This window comes from Malaclemys terrapin, chromosome 4 (assembly GCF_027887155.1).
Source record: "Malaclemys terrapin pileata isolate rMalTer1 chromosome 4, rMalTer1.hap1, whole genome shotgun sequence".
In the NCBI taxonomy this organism is placed as follows: domain Eukaryota; kingdom Metazoa; phylum Chordata; order Testudines; family Emydidae; genus Malaclemys; species Malaclemys terrapin.
Genome location: NC_071508.1, coordinates 29,976,988 through 30,001,938, shown reverse-complemented (window position 1 = coordinate 30,001,938; position 24,951 = coordinate 29,976,988). Strand labels below are relative to the sequence as shown.

At 47.1% G+C, this 24,951-nt stretch overlaps 1 protein-coding gene across 2 annotated transcripts in view; it reads right to left on the bottom strand.

Moving 5' to 3' along the window:
- Nucleotides 1-463: 463 nt before the first annotated feature.
- The window catches only part of LMOD1 (leiomodin 1), a 45,350-nt gene continuing 20,862 nt past the window's right edge, over nt 464-24,951 (bottom strand). Inside the window, exons 2-4 of one of the 2 annotated variants that reach the window (XM_054028662.1) lie at nt 3,435-4,662; nt 3,241-3,347; nt 464-2,111 (exon numbers count right to left, since the gene is read on the bottom strand). In XM_054028662.1, coding sequence (XP_053884637.1) covers nt 2,085-2,111; nt 3,241-3,347; nt 3,435-4,662 — 1,362 coding nt within the window. In that variant the 3' untranslated portion in view covers nt 464-2,084. Of the gene's footprint in view, nt 2,112-3,240; nt 4,663-24,951 lie in introns of both variants that reach the window. The other variant, XM_054028661.1, reaches the window with a different exon arrangement.

Sequence of the window (24,951 nt, the reverse complement as noted above, 5' to 3'; positions counted from 1 at the left end):
CAAAGGGGATTTAAAGGCACGCAAAGCGATGAGCCCAGAGAATGGGCGTGGACAGGCAGGCAGGCATGGGGCACACAAGAGCAGACCCCAGGGTGTGATTCCCTAAACCTGCCCCGCTACACCGACGCAGACCTCCCCAGCTCCTTAGGCGCAGCCCCCCTCTGCTCCTCTGACACAGACCCTCCCCCCGCTCCTCAGGTGCAGACCCCTCCACCGCTCCTCTGGCACAGACCCCCCCTGCTCCTCTGGCGCAGACCCTCCCCCCACTTCTCAGGCACAGCCCCCCCCCTCCGCTCCTCTGACACAGACCCTCCCCCCGCTCCTCAGGTGCAGACCCCCCCGCTCCTCTGGCACAGACCCTCCCCCCGCTTCTCAGGCACAGCCCCCCCCCTCCGCTCCTCTGACACAGACCTTCCCCCCGCTCCTCAGGTGCAGACCCCCCCTGCTCCTCTGGCACAGACCCCCCCAGTCCCTGAGCCACTGGGGCAGACCTCCCCGCTCTCTCTACTGGTGCAGACTCCCCTGCTTCTGCTCCACCAGCACAGGACCCACCCTCCTGCTGTCCCACCCAGCACAGACCCCACCCTCCTCTGCTCCACTGACAGACACCCCCCTCCACTGGCACACAGGCCCCTCATCCCCACACACTTTTCACTCCACACTGAGTGGTGCACAAGGAGCAACTCTGATCATTAACCCTGAGCCATTTCTTCCAGGGGATTAGGGGCCATTGGAAAGCAGCACTGCAGCTGCAGCTGTTCCTGTGCTAAGGTCAGCAAATCTCCTGGGAGTTCAGAGCCTCCTTGGAAAGTTACAGTCTGTGAAGCCAATAGCGAGACAAATCCAGTTGCCTGCACTCCCGAGAAAAGCAGAGTGTGCGTCAGCCAGGCTGGGCTGCCCCTGAGGTACATGTGCTAGCGCCACCTCTGAACCTGCCCTCCATTGTGCTCAGCTGAAGGGCAGGTGGGTGGGGAGCACGCACAGCCCCACGGCCATTGACAAAGCTGAGCTAGAGCACACACATGTCACATGCAAAGTGAGGGCTCTGGGTATGCTGGGCTACAGCCTGCAAGCCAAGCACATCCTTCCCAGTGCCTCCCTCATGGGCAGCTGGGTCTGAAAACCAGGAGCAGTGTTCTCTCAGCAAAAACCCTGCTTTCTGCTTGCCAGTCCCCACCATGTGTGTCCAGCACTAAGGGCAGCAGCACAGTGACAGCAGGATCAGTCATGTAAAGCATGGCACTAGACAGTGGCTGCACTGAGCCCTGAAGATACTGGGGGGAGGTGACATCTCTGGGCCAGCCCTCTGCAAATTTCAGTTATTTCTTTACACAAAATATCAGCATCAGGTGTATCTCCCCAGCCCCCCGCAACACATTCAGCCAATACTAACTGTCTGTGGTAGTCAGCGTCTCTCCCCTTGCACTGTACGTTCCCTTTTCCTTTTCAGGGCACTGGAGATCCTGAACCCGCAGAGAGGAATGGCAATTCATTTCTCCCCCAAGCATTTTCCTGAGTTTGGCTCTGCATCACTCTAGACAATGTCCCGCTGCCAGTTCTGCCCGACAGACTCCAAGCTGAGAGCAAAGCAAGGCTCTTTGGGGTGCCGGTTGCTGTTTGTGTGCTGTTCTGTATTGGCAGAGCCACGTGGTTCTGGAGATGTGGACCCAGACATTTAGGGACATCCATCCTGCATCTGCTGCACTTGGTAACTACTCACGCTCCAAACTCTGTCAGCAGCAACAGGAACAAACACCCTCCCCCCATTCCTGTAACCCTGCCCCCATCTTGCACTGGCACGTCGCATGCTGGTGCTGGCTAAAAGAAAGAGCTTTAAGATTTTTAAAATTGTAAAAATGAATACCAGGTCTGCCGCACACACTGCATCCAATGACCCCAGGGCCCTTCTCAGGGCTGCCCCCCTCAGTTGGACCCCACAGAGAACACTGCTCCTCCAGCTCTGGGGCAGGCAGGTGGCCACTGCAGAGTCCCCAAGGACTGGTCATGTAAACAGTCATAAGAAAGGCTAATGTCCTATTTTCTGCCACAGGTCTCATCCATGCGGGAGATCCAGCTTCCATGTCCTATTGCAATAGTTTTGGGACCTCCACCTGCCAAGATAAAAGGGTTGGTTACCCTTTGGCACAGGACTGGAACCAGGGGGTTACTGGAATGGGTTGGGCTTGTTTATTTTTAAATGAATTGAGTGTGAGCCAGGTGTTGGATTAGTAGCCATGGGGAGTGACTCTCTCTCCAGTGGGCAGGCAGCAGCGGCAGCTCAGGGCTCTTTTCCCTGTCCCAGCTTGAGAGGGTCGAGGGGAATTCAGTCTCCATGGGCCGTTCAATCTGTGCCTCTCACTGATGCCAGAAAACCAGTTGCAATATGGGCAACTCAGGTGGGGCCAGCAATTCCCCAAGCCACTGCTGAGAGACAGGGCACCCCATTACTATTCACCTGAGTTACCAGCCTTCACACTTGACTCTAACAGGAGATCTCTGGCCTCAAACTGAGCCAGACAGAGCCTGTGGTGTATCACCTGAGCTCAGACATCGGCACTGGGCTGAGATGGCGAAAAAAACAGATGTTCACCCCACTAACACCTGGCTCAGCTGGGTCCCATGGCACATGCCTCTGGGTACTACACTGAGCACATGCCCAGTTATCTGTGGCTGGATTATTAAGGGAGACATTGTAGAAAATCCTCAACCTCAGAGTGTAGAAACGCCCCAGAGACTAAGTGCCCGTGGGACTGGGGAATCTGGGCTCACCCACTGTCGGCTGGTGACTCACAGGAATTTTCAGGCTATTGAGCTCATCTGAAGCCAAATCTTGGTCCCCCAGCAACTGGCCATTGACTTAAATGGGGTGGGACCAGAATTTGGCTGCTGGAAAGAATATAGCAAAACTGCTCAGGAGCCTTCAGCCAGTCGCTTTGGGATTACCGGGCTTTGCCGAGGCAAACGGCGAGAAGATCTAGGGAACTGACTAACGTGCCAGAATTCCATTCCAGAGGTTGGTTCTGATTGGCTAGCACACAGAGGCTCTCCAAAGCAGGTTAGGCCTCCCTTATTCAGTACTCAGGTGACATGAATGTGATGTCCAAATGTGCTTGGACTCAAACGCTGGGGTGGGTGGGGGTGTGGGAGGGAAAGAACCTAAAGCTAGACCTGAAATCTTGGGTCACCCAATGAACCTGGTAATGTTCTGTGGAGATCCCAGCTCCTTGGCCCCTCACTTGCCTTCTTTAGCTGTTTGACATTGCTGGATCGAATGGCCGCCAATAGCTGGTCCCTTGAGTTCTTCTCCTGAGCAGGAAGTGCCTTCTCCACCATCTTCCTCTGGGTGGCTGGAGAGAGAGAATTCCTTATATTTTCATTGATCAGGGGTGGGGCTAGTGGAGGTGGGGGTGGGGGAGGTGCAGCCGGAGGCCCACCCTTCTTAGGAGAACTTTTAGGGGAAGACCACGGGGAAGATTTTGGGGATGACTGTGGCGAAGGCTTGGGGGACCCCTTTAGCAAGCCGCCTGCCTTTGGCACCTCTAGCAGGTCCTTCTTCTCGCTACGTTCCTGAACCTGCTTCTGTTCCTGCAGCCGTTTCTGCCTCTGCTTGTCCATGTTCCTACTCAGCAGGTTTGTGACTGTCATGCGGGGACCTGCCAGTTCAAAATGATAGCCCAGCTTCAGGAGGGTGGTATTCTCCTTCAGTAGCTTGGCTATCTCCATCTCTGTCTTCCCCCCGCAGATGTGTCTCTGGTTATGGAAACGCAGCTCTGTCAGGGTGTTGTTCTGCAGCAGCGCACGGAAGATGGCCAGGATCCCTTTACCTGTGATGTGGTTAGAGTCCAGATTGATACTGGTTAGTGTCTTGTTTGACTTCAACATAATGGCGATGGCAAATGCGACATGGTCATCAGCACGGGTATTGGCCAGTGAAAACACTTTGACCATGGTGTTAAATTCCAAGGCCTCTGTGAAGCGCACCAGGATTTCACCAGTGATGCAGTCGGAGTTATTGACATTGACTTCTGTCATCTCTGGATCATTATTCTTCACTCTTTCTAAGGGCTCATCAAAGATACTGGAGGCTGCTTCTTCCTCTTCCTTGGTCTGGCTTGGGGGGCTATCCACAGGTTTTAAGGAGCTGTTTTCTGGGATCTGTTTAGGCTCTGTCTCTGGTGCTAGAGGAGCCTTTTCCTCAGTGACACCTTTGGAGTCTGTAAGTGATTTCTCCTTACTATCAACCTTTGAGTATTTCTTTAAAGCTGAACACCTTTCTTCTTCTTTACTCTCCTTTTCTCCTCCTTTTCTATTCCTTCCTAGCTCTTTCTTTGGTGCTGCACTCTTCTCTTCTTCCTTTCTGTCCTTTCCTAGCTCTTTCTTTGGTGCTGCACTCTTCTCTTCTTCCTTTCTGTCCTTTCCTATGAGTTTTTTGTCAATGGTCTTGTCTTTGTCCTTGGGGGCCTTTTCTCCTTTGGGTTTTTCATTGCATTTACTCTCTAATTCTTCCTTTCCTTTGTAACTTGTTTTCTGAGCACATTCTCCTTTGTTACGTTCTTTTCCCAGATCAAAGTCTCGTTTCCTGACAAGGTCTTGGGAACGAGCTTCCTTGTCCTTTCCTTCCAGGTTCCTGGGGTCTCTCTTCCTCTCTGCTGGCGTCCCTTCCTAATGAGAAAGAAAATTAGAGAAAGAAACAACAAACTATTAGATACAACTCTGTGATGTTATCTGATTAAAATATGACCATATAGATCATTGTTGCAACCACTATATTTGCAGCAAATATTGTACAAAGATTGTCAAGTGAGGTGTCTATGAAAAGGTCATGATTTGCTGGTTATGATTATGCAATTTGTATGCATATGTCATTTTTGTATGTGAAGTTATAAGTATTGGCTCTATACTTGGATTTCAAATGTTTGTTCCTGGGGGAACACCCAAAGTAATTAGCCAGCACATCTTGAAGGGACTATTCAAATTGAATAACCCATCGAAAGAACATTTAACTGACAATGGACCATGGGAGATGCCCATCTATACTTAATGGAATGTCCTGCTGTGACTAGGCGAAATGCATGGACATGTGACTTCCTTGTGTAACCCCAAACTCCATCTTGTTGCTGTGATTTTCCACAGTAAAAACAATGGGATGCCCTCCACATGGCAAAAGCTATAAAACACCTCCATTTGGTCTTCAATCCTGCTTCTTACCTCTGGAGGAGCTTTGCTACAAACTGAAGCGCTGAACAATGGACTGAATGACTCATCCAAGCTGTGGATGGTTTCAGAGTAGCAGTCATGTTAGTCTGTATCCGCAAAAAGAACAGGAGTACTTGTGGCACCTTAGAGACTAACAAATTTATTAGAGCATAAGCTTTCGTAGGCTACAGCCCACTTCTTCGGATGCATAGAATGGAACATATATTGAGGAGATATATATACACACATATAGAGAGCATGAACAGGTGGGAGTTGTCTTACCAACTCTGAGAGGCCAATTAAGTAAGTGAAAAAAAACTTTTGAAGTGATAATCAAGATAACCCAGTCCAGACAGTTTGATAAGAAGTGTGAGAATACTTACAAGGGGAGATAGATTCAATGTTTGTAATGGCTCAGCCATTCCCAGTCCTTATTCAATCCTAAGCTGATTGTATCTAGTTTGCATATCAATTCCAGCTCAGCAGTCTCTCGTTGGAGTCTGTTTTTGAAGTTTTTCTGTTGTAAGATAGCCACCCACAGGTCTGTCATTGAATGACCAGACAGGTTAAAGTGTTCTCCCACTGGTTTTTGAGTATTATGATTCTTGATGTCAGATTTGTGTCCATTAATTCTTTAATTAATGGACACAAAATACTAAAGCAAAATACTCACCAGCAAACATCACTGAACAAAAACACTGACCCAGGAACCTATCCTTGTAACAAAGCCCGATGCCAACTCTGTCCACATATCTATTAAAGTGACATCATCATAGGACCTAATCACATCAGCCATACCATCAGGGGCTTGTTCACCTGCACATCTACCAATGTGATATATGCCATAATGTGCCAGCAATGCCCCTCTGCCATGTACATTGGCCAAACTGGACAGTCTCTACGCAAAAGAATTAATGGACACAAATCTGACATCAGCGATCATAATACCTTGCCAAGCAAGGTATTGTGTAAGATCATAGTCCTGTGTATATCAGAGACAGTTGATAGCATTCTCAGAAAAGAGAAAGATGGTTTTTGGAAAGGGTGGATGGATGGACCAGATCTTCACTCTACAAAACATAATAGAACAATGCTCAGAATGACAATGGCAACTCTACATAAACTTCATGGATTTTGAGAAGACTTTTGATAGCATTCAGAGGATCAGCCTTTAGCGTATTCTGCAGGCATATGAAATCCCTCTCTGTATAATCAACATAACCAAAAGCTTCTATTCTAACTTTACATGCAATGTTGATCACAGTGAGCTGTTTTGAAGTCAAAACAGGAGTATGTCGGGGTGTATCATGTCTGCAATCCTCTTCAGCATTGCCATCGACTGAGTAATGCAGTGTACAACAGAAGACATGCCAAGAGGCATCAGATGGACACCCTTCTTATCCTTTGAAGACCTGGACTTCACAGATCATCTCGCTCTCCTATCACATACCCAACACCATATACAAGAAAAAATAACCTGACTCAATACATTCAGCTAGCAAATCAGACTGAAAATCAACCGCAATAAGACAGATATCATGACCCTTAATATTGCCTCGCCATCACCAGTATGGATAGAGGATCACATTCTCACCAATGTAGAAACATTCACATACTTGGGCAGCACCATCAGCCAGGATGGTGGAACAAGTCAGGACATCCGGAACAGAATCAGTAAAGCCAGGAACACCTTCAGGAGCTTAAATACAGTCTGGAAATCATCAAAAACACAACACCAAAACCAAACTCAAGATTGATCAGAGCTGCGTTTATACTTTATAGTGCAGAATGCTGGGGAATGAGAAAGTATGATATGTCCAAACTATCTTCATTCCACACAACCTGCCTCAGAAAAATCCTCCCTATCTTTTGGCCCAGAACAATCTCAGACCAAGACCTATTCACACAGTGCAGCCAAGAAGATATGAGCACTATCATTGCCAGGAGGCGCTGGAGTTCGATTGGCCATGTGCTTCGGATGGAAACTGATTCCATCACCAGAGTAGCAATAAGCTGGACACCTGAAGGCAAGCGAAAATGACGACGCCTGAAAACAACATGGTGAAGAGCTGTGGAAGCTGAGCTGAAAAACCTGGGGCACAGCTGGGGAACCATTGAAAGACTTGCCAGAAACAGACAGGAGTGGAGAAGCTTCGTCGCTGCCCCAAACGCCAGAAGATGCTAACTAACTAACTAATATAATTAATACCAAAACAACATGGCTTTCTAGAAATAGATCCTGCCAAACTATCTTTGTTTGAGGAGATGACAAATTTGGTTGATAATAATAGTGTTGATGTAATTTAGTGTTGATGTAATTTACTTACACTTCTGTAAGGTGTTTGATTTGGAACCGCACCACATTTTGATTATAAAACTAGAATGATATCAAATTAACCTGGCACACATTAAATGGATTAAAATCTGGCTAAATCTCAAAATGTAACGGTAAATGGGGAATCATCTTTGAGCAGGTGTGTTTCCAGTGGGGACGGGCAGGGATTGCTTCTTAACCCTTTTAAACATTTTTATCAATGACCTGGAAGAAAACATAAAATCATCACGGCTAAAGTTTGCAGATGACACAAAAATTGGAGGAGTGGTGAATAATGGACAGGGCGGGTCACTGACTCATAGTGATCTGGATCACATGGTAAACTGCGTGCAAGCAAACACTGCATTTTAATAAGGCTAAATGCAAATATATCCATCTAGGAACAAAGAACTTAGGCCATACTTAGAGGCTGGGGGATTCTATCCCAGGAAGCAGTTATTCTGAAAAAGATTTGGGGGTCCCAGTGGATAATCCAGATGAACATGAGCTCCCAGTGCAATGTTGTGGCCAAAAGGGCTAATGCACAAACAGGGGAATCTCCAGTAGGAGTAGAGAGATTATTTTATCTTTGGGTTTGCTAACTGCTGCTGGAATCTTGTGTCCAGTTCAGGTGTCCATGATTCAAGAAGAATGTTGATAAACTGAAGAGCCACAAGAATTATTAAAAGATTAGAAAAGGCGCTCAGTCTATTTAACTTAACAAAGAGAAGGTTAAGATGTGACTTGATTACAGTCTATAAATAGCTACATGGGCAACAAATATTTAGCAATGGACTCTTCAGTCTAGCAGAGAAAGCTATAATATCATTCAATGGCTGGAATTTGAAGCTAGACATTCAGACAGGAAATAGGGCATACATTTTTAACAGTGAAAGTAATTGACCAATAGAACAATTTACTAAAGGTTGTGGTGGATTCTCTATCACTGGCAATTTTTAAATTGAGTTTGGATGTTTTTCTAAAATATCTGTTCTAGGAATTATTTTGGGGAAGTTCTATGGCCTGTATTATACAAGAAATTAGACTAGATTATCACAATGGTCCCTTCTGGCCTGGAACCTATGAAGCTATAAATTCTTGATCTCTATTAGTTCATGTGGCAGTGAGTTCCACAGTCTAATTACACGTGGTGTGAAAATATATTTCCAATTATCAGTTTTGAATTTCCCACCTTTCATTTTAATTGTATCCCCTTGTTCTTCTGTTATGAGAAGGGACAAAAGAAGCTCCCAATCTCCCTTCTCTAGGCTAATCATTTTTTCCTATCCCCATTGCCTTTCTTATGAAACAATCACAAACTTTTCAATCTTTCTTCATAGGAGAATTTTTCCAGGCCTTTGATCATTCTTGTTGCTCTTCTCTGAATGCCTTCTGGTTCTGCAATATCCTGTTGGAGATGGAGAGATCAGTGCTGCAGACAGTATCCAGATGAGGTAGCACTTTTGATTCCTATAATGACATTGATACTTTATGTATTATTCTCCATCCCATTGCTTATGTCTCCTAACATTGTGTTTGCTTCTTTGATGACAGATGGATGTTGAGCCAAAGTCTCATTGAGCTTCTGCAATGACATCCAGGTCCTATTCCTGACATGATACAATTAGAACCTTTTATAAATGTTTCTAAATCCTGGTACAACACGAGTTACCCTCCAAACTTCCATGCTGGAGTGCATGCCTAGAGCAGGGCCTAACAGTGCCCAGCTCCAGCAAGCTAAAGGAACATGGGATTAAGTGGGTGGCTCCCCCACAGCAGTCTGGGACATATTCAGCTGGGAAGATCAACTAGAGTTGTAACATGAGGCTGCCATACCGCTTTTGAATGTATTTATTTTTTCCCAGCCTGTCTTCTTCTGACACCTCATTCTCTGATAGTACCTCATCTTTATTACCAGGAAAGTGTGTTTGTAGTAGGAATCTCCCCAACTTCCTCCACAGGGAAGACTGATGCAAAGAAATCATGCTGCTTCTCACCAATGTCCTTATCTTCCTTAGTTGCTCCTAGTCCTTTTAACCCCTGGTGATCCAGCAGACACACTGTTTTTTTCGCAGGCTTCCTGCTTCTGACACACTTAAAGAATTTCTTGTAATTTCTGTTTATTTTTTGCTCTTCAAAACCCATCTTAGCCTCCCTATTTCCTTGTACATCCTGATGTTGTTTAGGCTCTTTTTCATTGGCTTAATGAGGGTTAGATTTCCACATCCTGGAGGATCTCCATTTGACTCAAATAACCTCTCCCGGTGTGTTTGTTTTCTTGTGGCCTGGGATTTGTCTTCTATTCTTTATGTGCCTCACGGAGACAGTCCACTCAAAGCAAACACCCAGGGCAGCTGTTCCACAGCTCCATGGAACCCCATGATCAGACTGCTTGGTGCTTGCACAGCACCCTAGCATGTGTCACTTGGAGACCACGTTTGGAAGGTGGCTTGGGTTGTTTGTTTGTTGGGTGAATTAACATCCTCCTGTGAATTCTGGGTCTGAGGCCTGTTAGTTTAACCTGCATTGTACTCTCCTGTGATTCACGAAGTGCAAAGGGATTGCTCCTTGGGATCCACTGCAGTTAGTTTGGTTCTGTCTTTGTGCACTAGGTAGCTTATGAGGGGTGGGATCAAATCTGTGTGTCACTCATTGATCCTGGGAGAGTTTCTGCCTCCTCTAAGAGTTCAGAAGGGAACAGTGGGCTGAGCCAGGTGGGAAAGGTTTTCTGTCTGAAGACAAGCAAAGAGGAACATTGCCTTGCACTATAGCTAACAGGGAGCCACCCCCACCACACAGCTAGGTGCTCAGAGCTTTAACTATATGAATTAACCTGGGTCCTCTTGCTGCTCTGGCCCGCAGTCAACATTGTTTCCCTTCTATATAATGGGCCAGCCCGCAGCTCTGAACACCCCTGCCCACAGAGATCTTCAGCTCTGGCTCAGGCCCATCTCCATCCCAACTGTTTCCCTGCTGTGCAATGTGCAGTTTGCAAACCCGGGGTTAAGTGAATTCCACAAAGACAGACGTTTTTCTGTGGAAAAATCTGGCCTGGCTCTAAGTGCGTGTGGAACTGCCCTTGGAGACTACTCGTACTTGGAGCATAAACAGATGCCATTTGGGATGGGAGTTCTGTTTATTTCATTTAGAGACTTCTTGGCTGCTCATCTCAGATCTAAACAAGCAGCAGAAGGGCATACACCAGACTGAGCAACAGCCCCGCAGCAGCTCCTCCTGCCAATTCCATGTGCTCCAGCCTGGAATGCAAACTAGCCACTGCAGCCACCCACCTGGGAGAGGAGATGCTTAGCTGCTCAGGGAGGCAGCCTTGGGGCTTCACCAGCCCACAGCCCAGCTCCTCCTCCTTCTCATTCTGGATGCAGCTGCTGGGAGCAGGCAGCTTGAGCTCACCTTGGGTGGTGGCATTTCCCCTCTCACCAAGGTGAGAGCCCCTTTCTGAGATCTAGGTGGCAACATCTCCAGCTCTGGAACAAAAATGGCTAATCCATGTTGGTTGCTGCCAGACACTTTCTTTGCTTCAAGCAGAAGCAAATGAGGCTCGTTCTGGTCTCCAAATCAGGGATCTCAGCAGCAGGCCCAGGAGTTCTCCTGCAGCCATCGTACACCAATCCTGTCCCAGCTCCCCAGTGAGGGGCACTTGCATGGTAATATGATCCCTTTGCTCCCCTTGGTACCAGCCCCCTCCTCAGTAAATGCTTCTCTTTTGCCTCAGGAATTCCCTTCTCCTGCTCTATCAGTGCCCCATCTCCAACACCACCCTTTGCCAGAGAAACACCTTCCCTTCTCCACAGCAACCCCACTCAGCCTCTCCAGCCTCCCGGTAATGAGCTACCCTTCTATGAACCACTGCTCCTTCAGCCCCTTCCTCTTGGCAGACACCCTGCCTCCTTGGCTTTAGCTACCACCCCATGTCCCCATTATTGAGAGTATCCCCCAGACACTAGGACATCACCCAGTGCCCCAGCCTGTGCCTCGCTGCACAGCACAGTAGGCGTTCCTGTGTCCTGTTACATAAGGTGGAATAAGCCTCAGGCTCATCACACATGTAGATAGCAGGCATGCAAGTGCTGGGACTTCCTCTCGCTGGGAGCATTAGCGCAAGCTCAGTGCAGTCTCAGAGACACTGTTATCCCAGGGAAGCCATAGCCAGGACAGCACCTCATTCCTATTACAACAGTATTTGAGTGGGTGGAAACTCCCTCACTCATTGCACTTCGGTGTGGCATTCTTGCTGGTGTGGTTAACCCACCCCCCTGGACCCTGACATAGCCATACCACCTGGCCCCGCCCCCACTGAGCCCCTAAACTGGGAGGAGTGGTAGATACGCTGGAGGGTAGGGATAGGATACAGAGGGACCTAGACAAATTAGAGGATTGGGCCAAAAGAAACCTGATGAGGTTCAACAAGGACAAGTGCAGAGTCCTGCACTTAGGACGGAAGAATCCCATGCATTGCTACAGACTAGGGATCGAATGGCTAGGAAGCAGTTCTGCAGAAAAGGACCTAGGGGTTACAGTGGATGAGAAGCTGGATATGAGTCAACAGTGTGCCCTTGTTGCCAAGAAGGCTAACGGCATTTTGGACTGTATAAGTAGGGGCATTGCCAGCAGATCGAGGGACGTGATCATTCCCCTCTATTCGATATTGGTGAGGCCTCATCTGGAGTACTGTGTCCAGTTTTGGGCCCCACACTACAAGAAGGATGTGGAAAAATTGGAAAGAGTCCAGCGGAGGGCAACAAAAATGATTAGGGGGTTGGAGCACATGACTTATGAGGAGAGGCTGAGGGAACTGTGATTGTTTAGTCTGCAGAAGAGAAGAATGAGGAGGGATTTGACAGCTGCTTTCAACTACCTGAAAGGGGGTTGGATCTAGAGGATGGATCTAGACTGTTCTCAGTGGTACCTGATGACAGAACAAGGAGTAATGGTCTCAAGTTGCAGTTGGGGAGGTTTAGGTTGGATATTAGGAAAAACTTTTTCACTAGGCAGGTGGTGAAGCACTGGAATGGTTACCTAGGGAGGAGGTGGAATCTCCTTCCTTAGAGGTTTTTAAGGCCCGGCTTGACAAAGCCCTGGCTGGGATTATTTAGTTGGGAATTGGTCCTGCTTTGAGCAGGGGGTTGGACTAGATGACCTCCTGAGGTCCCTTCCAACCCTGATATTCTAGGATTCTATACAGCCATTCCACCTGGCCCTGCCCCCACTGAGCCCCTACACCGCCATACCACCCAGCCCTGCCCCCTCTCAGCCCCTACACAGCCATACCACCTAGCCACATGGGGTATGATGCTGGGAGATACTTTTATGACCCAGTTTATACTATTACATGACCAAGGATACTCTGATCTCATGGGACAGGTTGGACAGAGTTAGCCATTTGCACGTTGGTTGTCTGTCTCTTTGTGTTCACTTTTTTTGTCTTGTGAGCGTCTTGGGACAGGGAGTGTCCCAGTTTGTCTGTACCCCGCACAATGGGTCCCACTCCTCCTCGGGGCTGTTGGCACTACTGAAATATGAATCAATAATAATAGTATTCATGGACGTGGGCGGGGAAGAACATGTGCCCCCCACACTCTGATGTGATCCAAGCAGATGGGCACTGGTAATAGGTGGCATTCTTGGAGTTCCACTCGTCCTCCTGTCTCAAGTAAAAGGAATCCCGTCTCCCCTGATCTTTTCAGCTCTTTATGCAAGTGCCAGCTGCTCACTCCACATGCCAGCTGCTCTGAAAGCTCTTTCTTTCTCACCTCAGCCAGAGCAGCTTGGCACATTGGAGACTCTTGAGTCCCTCCAAGTCCTTCAGGTTCAAATCAGCAATGGTCTGGGCACACCTGGGACCCAAGGACGCCTGGCGCCATATGGCTGAGCAGCAAATAATGAGGACTCCCTGGAGAAAGGGAGGCTGTGAAGGAAGATGTGGGAGAGAAGGAACATGTCCTGCACTGGGAGTGGCACAAAGAAAGAGCAGAAGATAGTTCTCCCCCAAATCTGAAGAGACTCGAGCAAAATAGGACACGGGGCAAGTCGAGGCTTAGCAAATCTGCAATAGAAGCAACAGTTCCTATCGCTTCCAGCACAGTAACACCTAATTGCCATTGTTCTCCATCACATTCCCATTTCTCCAGATACCAGTGCGCATGTTTAACTCCTAGGCCCACTGCAGAGTCGGGTCTGTGGGTTTGCTACAAGTTTCATCTTCACAAAGACTCCAATAAGCATCATCTTGAGTTTCTTTGCTCTGGCAATGGCAGAGCCTCAGGAATTTGTCCTGGGGAGAGCAACAAAATTTCCAAGAGGCATAAACTGGCTGTGAAGTCTCGGTCCTGGCAAAGCTGAGATAATTGGAGTTATGGCTTTGAAAATGATTTTCACATCACTTCTTTAAATTAAAAAATTAAATTAATAGAGATATCCTATCTTCTAGAACTGGAAGGGACCTTGCAAGGTCATGGAGTCCAGCCCCCTGCCTTTACTAGCAGGACCAAATACTGATTTTGTCCCAGATTCCTAAGTGGCCCCCCCCAAGGATTGAACTCACAACCCTAGGTTTAGTAGGCCAATGCTCAAACCACTGAGCTATCCCTCCCCCAAGAGAACTTCTTCTGGAGCTCTCTGAAAGCACTGTTCTTCCCTAATGTCCAAAGCCAAGCACAGCCACCCACAGGGTAATTAGACTTGCTTGAGGGGAGCTGGGGAACAGGGGAAGAAGGAGGCAACCCTAGAGGTTTCAGAGGCCAACTGAAGCAAGAAGAGTCCAGTGCAAAAAAATTTCTCTGGAAACTGGTAATGGTAGTTTGACTGAGGTCTTTAATGTGGCTAAAATATCAGTCAGTCATTCTGGGAGGGAAACATAGCGGTCTAAATATACAGCTCCCAGGAATGCTAATGTTGTGTTAAGCTAAATAGATCCTTGAATCTCTGGCCTGGCCTACACTACAGACCTATAGCGGTATAACCACATCACTCTGGGGTGTGAAAAATCCATCCCCCTGTGATATAGTTACACCAACCTTGCCCCCCCACACACAGACAATGCTATGTTGGCAGGAGAGCTTCTCTCACAGGGTTGAAAAGGACCAGAGGAGATCATCTAGTCCAACCCCCTGTGCAAAGCAGGACCAATCCCCAACTAAATCCCCAAATGGCCCCCTCAAGGATTGAACTCACAACCCAGGGTTTAACAGGCCAATGCTCAAACTACTGAGCTATGCCTCCTCCCTCCACACAACTGCCTCCTCTCTGGGAGGTGGAGTAACTACTCCGATGGAGAAGTTCTTACATCAGCATAGGAGCTTCTTCACTTAAGCACTACAGCAGCGCAGCTTGCCAATGCAGTGTTTTGAATGTAGACCTGCCCCGGCACTCGAAGGCAGGTTTTCTAATCCTTTAATGATTCTCATGGCCCCTCTCCAATTTATCAACATCCTCCTTGAATTGTGGGCACCAGAACAGGACACAGGATTCCAGCAGCGGTGACACCAGTGCCAAATACAGAGGGAAAATCACCCCTCTAACCCTATGTGAGATTCCCCATTACCCCTATGGCCACACCATCGTACTAGGAGCTCCTGGCCCCAGTGCAGTGAGGTGGCTAAGGAAGCAACTACAATCCAAGCAGAAGTAGGGGTGGTGTTATCACTATTGAATACTGCACTAGCAAGATCCTTACTATATGCCGTGTCTAGTTCTTGTGCCCACACTTTTAAAAAAGCCGTTTAGCTACAAAAATTATTCTAGGTCTGGAAAACAGACCTCACAGTGAGAGAATAAACAAACTCAATCTATTTAATTTAACAAGGTCAAAGGATGATTTGCTCACAGACCATCCGGTACCTGGTGGAGAAAAGTTTTCTGACAGTCTAGGGATCTTCAGTCTAACAAGATAAGCTGAGGTGAGACAAATTCAAATTAGAAATAAGGTGCAAATTTTTAACAGTGAGTGTAATTAACCATTGGAACAACTCCCAAGGGCTATGCTGGATACTGTCTCACTTACAGTTTTATATCAGGGCTAGATGTCTTCTTCTAAAATCTATCCTCTAGCTCAGTAGTTTTCAACCTGTGCTCCGCAGACCCTTGTGGGTCCACAGACTATGTCTGAGATTTCCAAAGGGGTCTGCATCTCCATTTAAAATTTTTTACGGGTCCAAAAATGAAAGAAGGTTGAAAAACACTGGACTAACTCATCCAGAAGTGAGGGGCTTGATACAGTAGAGATCACTGGGGGGGGGGGGGATTTGGGGAGTCTCAGGCCATTGGACTAGTTTATCATAATGGCCCCTCCTGCCTCTAAACTCTGTTCAGCTATGCACATCTAGGAACTGAACCCCCCGCTTGCAGCGTAGGCCACTGCCTTAGCCACAAAGCCATTCTTCCCTTGCCTTGTAGCCCTCTCTGCTGCTATACAAGGTGGTTAGTGCTCATGTCAAGCCAAGGAGTCTGACACACTCTGCTTCATTCAGTCACTGAGTTCTCAACAATCAGCCTTGCGGAACACGAGTGACTGCACAGAATGCCAGAGCCTCTTAAAGGTACAGTTCCCCACACAATGTATGCCCCTCCCCCTCTGTTGCACCCTGCCATCTGCTCCATCTCTGCTGCCCTGTTCACACCACATCTGTTTAGGCTTTTCCATAGCGCTCTGACACATTTACTTCTAATAGGTCTAAAAATTAATGACAGTGCAAATCTCCCATCTGAGTGTGTTTCCCTAGTCATCCTGGAGCGCAATTATTAGGGCTAGGGTGACCAGATAGCAAGTGTAAAAAATTGGGACAGGGGGTGTGGGGTAATAGGTGCCTATATAAGAAAAAGCCCCCAAAATTGGCACTGTCCCTATAAAATCAGGACATCTGGTCACCCTAATTAGGGTAGTGTTTTCATACCCAGTGTCAGACCTTTAAAAAGAAGTCTAACAAAAACAGCCGGGTGCTTGGCTGATTAATCACTGGTGTTTTGATGAACTGAAATGACTGCTAGTTTCCTCTAAATAGACTAAAATGAGTATTGCTGTTGCTTGCTGTTGCTTGCACTCCCAAACCCACTCAGATGTTTCCTTAAAAGGAAAAGGAGACTGAGAACTTGTCTGGAATCTGAGCATTAGAAGCTAGTGGTTCCTCCCCAGTACAAACTGCCAGTCTTCTACTGCAAAGTTTGTTTGTCAGAGACAGATGTTTGCAGGGGTTATTAAACAGACATTGTTTAACTCTGGAGATTCACCTGTCGGTCTGTGGTATTTAGCAGAAGATTGGCATGAAGGTGAAGTGCAGCACACTACGTCAATGTTTTTAAATAAAAGAACTAAGGGCTAAAGACCCACATTGCTTCTTCCTGAATCCTGCGGTGGGTCAGCTAATAGAATACAGTGCTATCTTACTGCTCCCTGTCTCTGTGCAGCAACCGCTCTACACTTAGGCCCAGATTCTCAAAGCTATTTTGGTGCCTAACACTCACTGAAATTAATGGCAGTATATTTTTGAGGATCTGGGTCTTAGGCCTGGTCTGCACTACACAGTTAGATCATAGAATCATAGGGTTGGAAGGGACCTCAGGAGGTCATCTAGTCCAACCCCCCTGCTCAAAGCAGGACCAATCCCCAACTAAATCATCCCAGCCAGGACTTTGTCAAGCCTGACCTTAAAAACCTCTAAGGAAGGAGATTCCACCACATCCCTAGGTAACCCATTCCAGTGCTTCACCACCCTCCCAGTGAAAAAGTTTTTCCTAATATCCAACCTAAACCTCCCCCACTGCAACTTGAGACCATTATTCCTTGTTCTGTCATCTGGTACCATTGAGAACAGTCTAGATCCATTTTCTTTGGAACCCCCATTCAGGTAGTTGAAAGCAGCTATCAAATCCCCCCTCATTCTTCTCTTCTGCAGACTAAATAATCCCAGTTCCCTCAGCCTCTCCTCATAAGTCATGTGCTCCAACCCTCTAATCATTTTTGTTGCCCTCCGCTGGACTCTTTCCAATTTTTCACATCCTTCTTGTAGTGTGGGGACCAAAACTGGACACAGTACTCCAGATGCCAAATAGAGGGGAATGATCATGTCCCTCGATCTGCAGGCAATGCTCCTACTTATACAGCCCAAAATGCCATTAGCCTTCTCGGCAACAAGGGCACACTGCTGACTCATATCCAGCTTCTCGTTCACTGTAACCCCTAGGTCCTTTTCTGCAGAACCGCTGCCTAGCCACTTGGTCCCTAGTCTGTAGCAGTGCATGGGATTCTTCCGTCCTAGGTGCAGGACTCTGCACTTGTCCTTGTTGAACCTCATCAGATTTCTTTTGGCCCAATCCTCTAATTTGTCTAGGTCCCTCTGTATCCTATTCCTACCTTCCAGCTTAACTACCACTCCTCCCAGTTTACTGTCATCTGCAAACTTGCTGAGGGTGCAATTCATCCCATCATCCAGATCATTAATAAAGATATTGAACAAAACCAGCCCCAGGACTGACTCCTGGGGCACTCCGCTTGATACCGGCTGCCAACTAGACATGGAGCCATTGATCACTACCCACTGAGCCTGACAATCTAGCCAGCTTTCTATCCGCCTTATAGCTTATGTTGACTTACTTATGTCAGTGTATACACCACAGTCCTGTCCCGTCAATGTAAATGCCCTACTACAGCGACATAATAACTCCACCTCCACGAGAGGCGTAGGGCTTATGTCGGTGTTGCTTAGAGTGACACAGTGTCTGTGTAGACACTGCGTTACTTACATAGGCTTACGGCCTTCTTGTCAATTTCACGTCTCCATACTGGAACCATGAAATTGACAAGAAAACCTGGCAGCTAGAGTCCGGTTGCCCCCGGCTCCCCACTCCCACCCTGACTGCTGCGTGGAGGCTCCCTGAATAGCCTAAGGGGCTGCCCCTCCGATCTCAGCTGGGAGCTGAGAGCCCCGGGAGGGAGCTGCACTCCCGGCGGGGAGCTGCATGGAGCTGAGAGCCAGCAGTTGGTGGAAATGCTTCTGGTGAGCACGCGCACCGTCGACAGAAGGAGGGTAGCACGAACATCAGTAATTACTGCCGTGGCTGTAAGTTGACCTAACGTAAGTCGACTTAGGACTGTAGTGTAGACATGCACATGTTGCATAGGAAGGTTCATAGAATCATAGAATCATAGAATATCAGAGTTGGAAGGGACCTCAAGAGGTCATCTAGTCCAACCCCCTGCTCAAAGCAGGACCAATTCCCAGCTAAATCATCCCAGCCAGGGCTTTGTCAAGCCGGGCCTTAAAAACCTCCAAGGAAGGAGACTCCACCACCTCCCTAGGTAACGCATTCCAGTGTTTCACCACCCTCCTAGTGAAATAGTTTTTCCTGATATCCAACCTGGACCTCCCCCACTGCAACTTGAGACCATTGCTCCTTGTTCTGTCATCTGCCACCACTGAGAACAGCCGAGCTCCATTCTCTTTGGAACCCCCCTTCAGGTAGTTGAAGGCTGCTATCAAATCCCCCCTCATTCTTCTCTTCTGGAGACTAAACAATCCCAGTTCTCTCAGCCTCTCCTCATAAGTCATGTGCTCCAGACCCCTAATCATTTTTGTTGCCCTCCGCTGGACTCTTTCCAATTTTTCCACATCCTTCTTGTAGTGTGGGGACCAAAACTGGACACAGTATTCCAGATGAGGCCTCACCAATGTCGAATAAAGGGGAACGATCACGTTCCTCGATCTGCTGGCAATGCCCCTACTTATACAGCCCAAAATGCCGTTAGCCTTCTTGGCAACAAGAGCACACTGTTGACTCATATCCAGCTTCTCGTCCACTGTGACCCCTAGGTCCTTTTCAGCAGAACTGCTACCTAGCCATTCGGTCCCTAGTCTGTAGCAGTGCATGGGATTCTTCCGTCCTAAGTGCAGGACTCTGCACTTGTCCTTGTTGAACCTCATCAGGTTTTTTTCTGCCCAATCCTCTAATTTGTCTAGGTCCCTCTGTATCCGATCCCTACCCTCTAGTGTATCTACCACGCCTCCTAGTTTAGTGTCATCTGCAAACTTGCTGAGAGTGCAGTCCACACCATCCTCCAGATCATTAATAAAGATATTAAACAAAACCGGCCCCAGGACCGACCCTTGGGGCACTCCACTTGAAACCGGCTGCCAACTAGACATGGAGCCATTGATCACTACCCGTTGAGCCCGATGATCTAGCCAGCTTTCTATCCACCTTACAGTCCATTCCTCCAGCCCATAGAGGCCCACTGGTGGTTCATTACTGTGTGTCAGCAACTCTTGTCAGACACACTCACCACACCTAACAAACGGTTATCATGATCTAGGTGTCACAAAAGATATCACATACAAACTGGTAACACACTGGTCCCAAAAATCATTGCCTGGTGCACATATCAGGGGGAGGGTAAAGAGTTATAAATATGGGCTAGAATTATGTTCTTAAAATGAGTTTGGCAAGCAATGCCTAAGCCAGGCCTGTTGCAGACATAGGAACATAGTTCCACCTGCCTAAATGTGTACAGGGTGTGATCAAAGACAAAGAAGGCATCTTTACATGCAAGGTGAACAAAGCCATCAGGAGAGTGAGTGGGGAAAGAGGAATACTTAACAATCTCAATGGGGGATGGAGACTGCACCCTCAGGGAGCCTTCCTGCCTCTTGAAGCAGGGTCAATGAGCTTTGGGAAGACAGCATGGCATCCACACCCCAGCAAGAGAGAGAAGTTTGGTCTGGGCTGACTTTTCAAAGAATCCATTTCAAGGTTTACTGGACTCTGAAGGCAAGGGATCTGAACCTCAAGTGATAAGCAAGTGAAACAACTGATTGTACACAATAAGACTGTATGATAAAAGTGTACTGAGTGAGGTCTTTTCGGAAAGCCTCTGACACACTGGGGATTGATATCACTGTGAAATGTCTATTTTAAGACTATAGAAGGAATTATGGATACTCACGGAGATCATGTGTTACAGTCTGTGACCAAACACAAGGAGAAACAGACAGAAGGGAAGACAGCTATCGACCTGTCTCCAGTGTCAATTAAGCATCATGGAACCAACACAACGGAAGCTCTATTTACATATGAATCAGCAGCAGGATGGGAAGCCTACAGGAAGGGAAGAACAGCAGGAGGTCCTCCTGCCTCTTGGAACAGGGTCAATGAGCTTTGGGAAAAGCCATTCACGTATCCATCACTAGAAGGGTACCAGGGGCTGGAGCTACTGAAATCACAGAACATTGGGGAGCCTTCAATCAGGGGGCTCTAGAAACTGAGTTTAGGTGAGAAACCTGCTTAGGCAAAGCCTAAGTTGCTGACATTACATTTTAGTCTTTGAAGCGTATTTTTACTTTTGTTTGATTGTTGCCCTTTCTAACTTTATTCCTTACAATTGGTATCATTTAATCCTTTTGTTAAATAAACTTGTTTTACTTTTACTATAAGCCAGTTCAGGCTATGATTGAAATCAGAGTGTTTGTCAAACCCCAATTCACTTAATGTGCTGCAGTGTATTGTCTCTCTACTTGAGCAACAAACTGAATAACTTCTTGGAGTCCTACAGGCATGGGCTGGACACTGCAGGGAGACGTCTCTGGGGAACTCGGGAGCTGGGGATCGCTGTCTGTTACCTGCCAGGCAAGGCTTGGACTGGCAGAGCCCTGAAGAGTTTGCTGGCCAGGCAGACACACTGGGGTGTCAGAGCTGTCTCACAGCTGAGCAGCAGCAACCCTCTCCTTTGCTGAGGTTGAGAGGGGTAGTGCTGTCACTCACAGTTCTAGGACCCCCAGCAGATTGTCACATCTGCAGCCAACTTTGGGGAAATGCAGGAACTGGAAGGGTGTTGGGGTCACTACAAACAGTAACTGGGTGGTGAAAGCCAGGGTGTGGCCTGCATGCTTGTCTGCCAGCTGGTGGTGTCAGGGCTATGAGCCACAGCAGCCCCTTACTGGTCTAGGCTCAATACCAAAGTGTCACAAAGGTGCTGTGACAGTTTCATAGCTTCCTAGGTTCCAAGGTGAGAAGAAGCCATTGTGACATCTAGTCTGAGCTCATGTGTAACAGACCAGAGACCTGCCCCACAAAAATTCCTAGAGCAGAGCTCTGAGAAAAGAGTCATCTCGATTTACAAATTGCCAGGGATAGAGAATGGCTAGCTAAAGAACACCAGTAATGATGTGGATGATAACCTGGATGCTCACATCACACAGCCTTCAGCAAATGGCACCCTACTTAGCCGTCTCAGCACAGGAATCAAAGAGTGACTGGATCATGGAGACAGAAATTCCCCTCTGTGCCTAGAAGTGGTCTCTTCAGGGCAGAGGCAGATATATTGCTGCAGGTGATGTGAGGAATAGTTACATGCTGCCACCTGTGAAGTGCTGGAGGGGACTCTCTTAAAATCCTGCAATCAAACAGAGGGGAAGGCAGGGGTGATTTCCCTGCCTCTCTGTTACATCATCCTGGCAGAGAGCACGGATCCACAGACTTGGTAAAAGTACATCTGAAGAGAATGTTTTGCCTTTGAAATAGACCAGATTACACCAAAGAGCCAGTCTTTTCAAACCGTGTCCTGGGAACGTGTCTGCAGAGCCCCTCCAATCTGCCCCCAGCTGGCACAAGCTGAACACACTGCTCCACTCTCCCTGCACTCTGCTGAGCTTTCCTTGTTCTCAGGGACAAAATGTAAACATTGCCAGGAATTGGCAGCTAAACATAAACTTGTTTGATAAGGGGAGCTGCTTTCCTCCTTGGTTTGGAGAGGAGTTTGGTTTAAATGGGTAAACAAATGAAAAGATTTCCTAGACTTTCCTTCATTCTCTGTAAAGCACATGCACCATGGGACATGGGGTTTATCAGTTAAGGGGAAATTGTTTGTGGGAATCCCTTGTTCAGATATTGGCTGCACATCACTCTAGACACTGTCTAGGGATGTCAAAGTCTGCACCTTTCACCAGTGCTAAATCCTCCTAAAATCTAGTTAATTCATCTTACAGTGTGTAAGTATCCTATCTTTAAAGATGGTGAAACCCAAAAGATCCTATGCTAAACAATTTGGGGTCTTCCAAAAAACAGTCCAACCTGATTGCTAGATTGATTCAGATATGTGTCAGGTGAGTAATATCTTCTCATCAGGCTGTGGCATGGCTGAGTGGCAGAATGAGAACAAGTTGTGAAATCAGAGCTGATCCAGAGTTTTTGGAGACAACTGTGTGTGACGCTGCACCCCATAATGCTTTATGGAAATATGCTTATGAAAGTAAATATGACATAACTGGAATATGTTTTATGCTAGATATGCCATGTAACATCTCTCTGCAAAGGTTATGATCTACTGGATATATTAATCCTATTTGTATGCATGTATCATTTTTGTATTTGAAGTTATGAATATTGGCTATGTACTTGTTTAATTTTAAGTAGCCTCAGTGAAGCAGTTGGTCAGCTTCCTGAGAAAAGACTATTCTCAGTAAGTGCCCAATCAAGAAACACTTAAGCTAACAATGAACTTGGAGATGCCAATCCACATCTGAGCTTTCCCGGGAATGTGGCCTGGCTGGTAAGGAACTCAGTCATGCATGGACATGTGATTCCAAAACTCCATCTTGGAGCTGGATTCTGGATAGGAGAGAGGAGGGGGTCTCTACACAAAAGGGAAAGTCTATTTAAGCCCCTGGGAGATCCCTCCATTTTGTCTTCAGCGGCTCAAGAGAGCCTCTCCACCCCAAAAGGATACCTGAAAGAAATTGGAACAAAGGACAGTAACCACAGGGGTGTGAGTGATTGCTGGACCCAGACTAGAAGGAGGCTAGTCTGTAAAAGAAGCTTACTGGAACATCTCTGAGAGTCAGATTTCATCTGTAATCACTTTCTTACTGTATTAGGTTTAGACTTGTGTGTTTCATTTTATTTTGCTTGGTAATTCACTTTGTTCTTTCTGTTACTAGTGGGAACCACTTAATCCTATTTTCTGTATTTAATAAAATCACTTAATTTATTAATTAATCCAGCTGTATGGGCAAACAGCTGTGCATATCTCTCTATTAGTGTTATAGAGGGTGAACAATTTGAGTTTTTCCTGCATAAGCTTTAGACAAGGTAAAATGGATTTATTTGGGGTTTGGACCCCATTGGGAACTGGGCATCTGGGTGTTGGAAACAGGAACACTTCTTAAGCTGTTTTCAGTTAAGCCTGCAGCCTTTTGGAGAATGTTGTTCAGACCTGGGTCTGTGTTTGTAGCAGGCTAGGGTGTCTGGCACAGCCAGGCAGGGTTCTGAAGTCCCAAGCTGCCAGGGAAAACAGGCTCAGGGGTAGTCTCAACACATCAGTTAGCAGTTCCAAAGGGGTTTTCTGTGACCAACCCATCACACTGTGTTGTTTGCTTAGGGCTGTGTGTGATGGTACCTCCCAAACAGCATCATTTTTCACCATCAGGGCACTAAGCATTGGAAATTATGGACCATCAACTCCTGAGTGATTCAGGGCTCCAGAAACTCCTTGCTAATGTCTTCCAGTGATGGGAGCTTCACTAAACCCTAAAATAGACAGCTCCAAATCCATGTGTCACTTGGGGAAATCTGCTCTCGAGGAAGGCAGTGGAGGACCACATACCATCGAGTCCTCAGAGAAACTGGGAGGCAATTTTCTGCACGTCCAAGCCTTGTCCAGGCACCGAAATTGGACTGATTTAACAACATTGATTTCTAAGTTGAGTTAATTAAATCAGCACAACCTCTTTGAGTGGATGCTCTTAAATTGGGTTAGGAATGGCTGACACCCATTTAGCTTCTTCTATTTGTTACTGAATTACCCTAAATTGATATTTGCCACTCTTAAGGTAGGTTAAGAGCATCCACATGAGACAGGTGCACAACTTTAACTAAATCAATTTAGAAACTGATTTAGTCAAATAAGTGTAGTTTGTGTGTGTAAACTGGACCTCAGTGAAAGATACTTCCTTTTCCTCAAGCTCTCATCAACCAAGGAGCAGGAGTTAGGCCCAGATCCTAAAACATATTTAGGTGACTAGCTCTCATTGATTTATCAGACAGCCCCTTCCCTAACTCACCCAACTGTTATTAAGGGCACTGTCGTCTGCATGGCCACTGGCAGGCAGGAGTTTTATCTTCTCCTGGGAAGATAATCTCCAGAGAGGAGTTTGTGCCTTGCAAGCAAACCTGAATAGCACAGAGACCGTAGGGCAGCCTGGTAAAACCTGAGACAAACATTTGTCCCTCTTCTCCTCCCCACACTGTATTGTTAAAAGCCTTCTACAGCTGACAGAATGTTCCCTGCTGCTCACTGCCTCTGAGCTCTATGGAGGAAAAGTGGGGAACCCACGGAGTGAATGGAAAAGCTTTGTCAGGTCCTGACCACCATCTTGGATTTGCAAGAGAGCAATGGGCAGTGAATCAGGGGTCTCACCAGGGCCTGGAGAGGGCCTGGG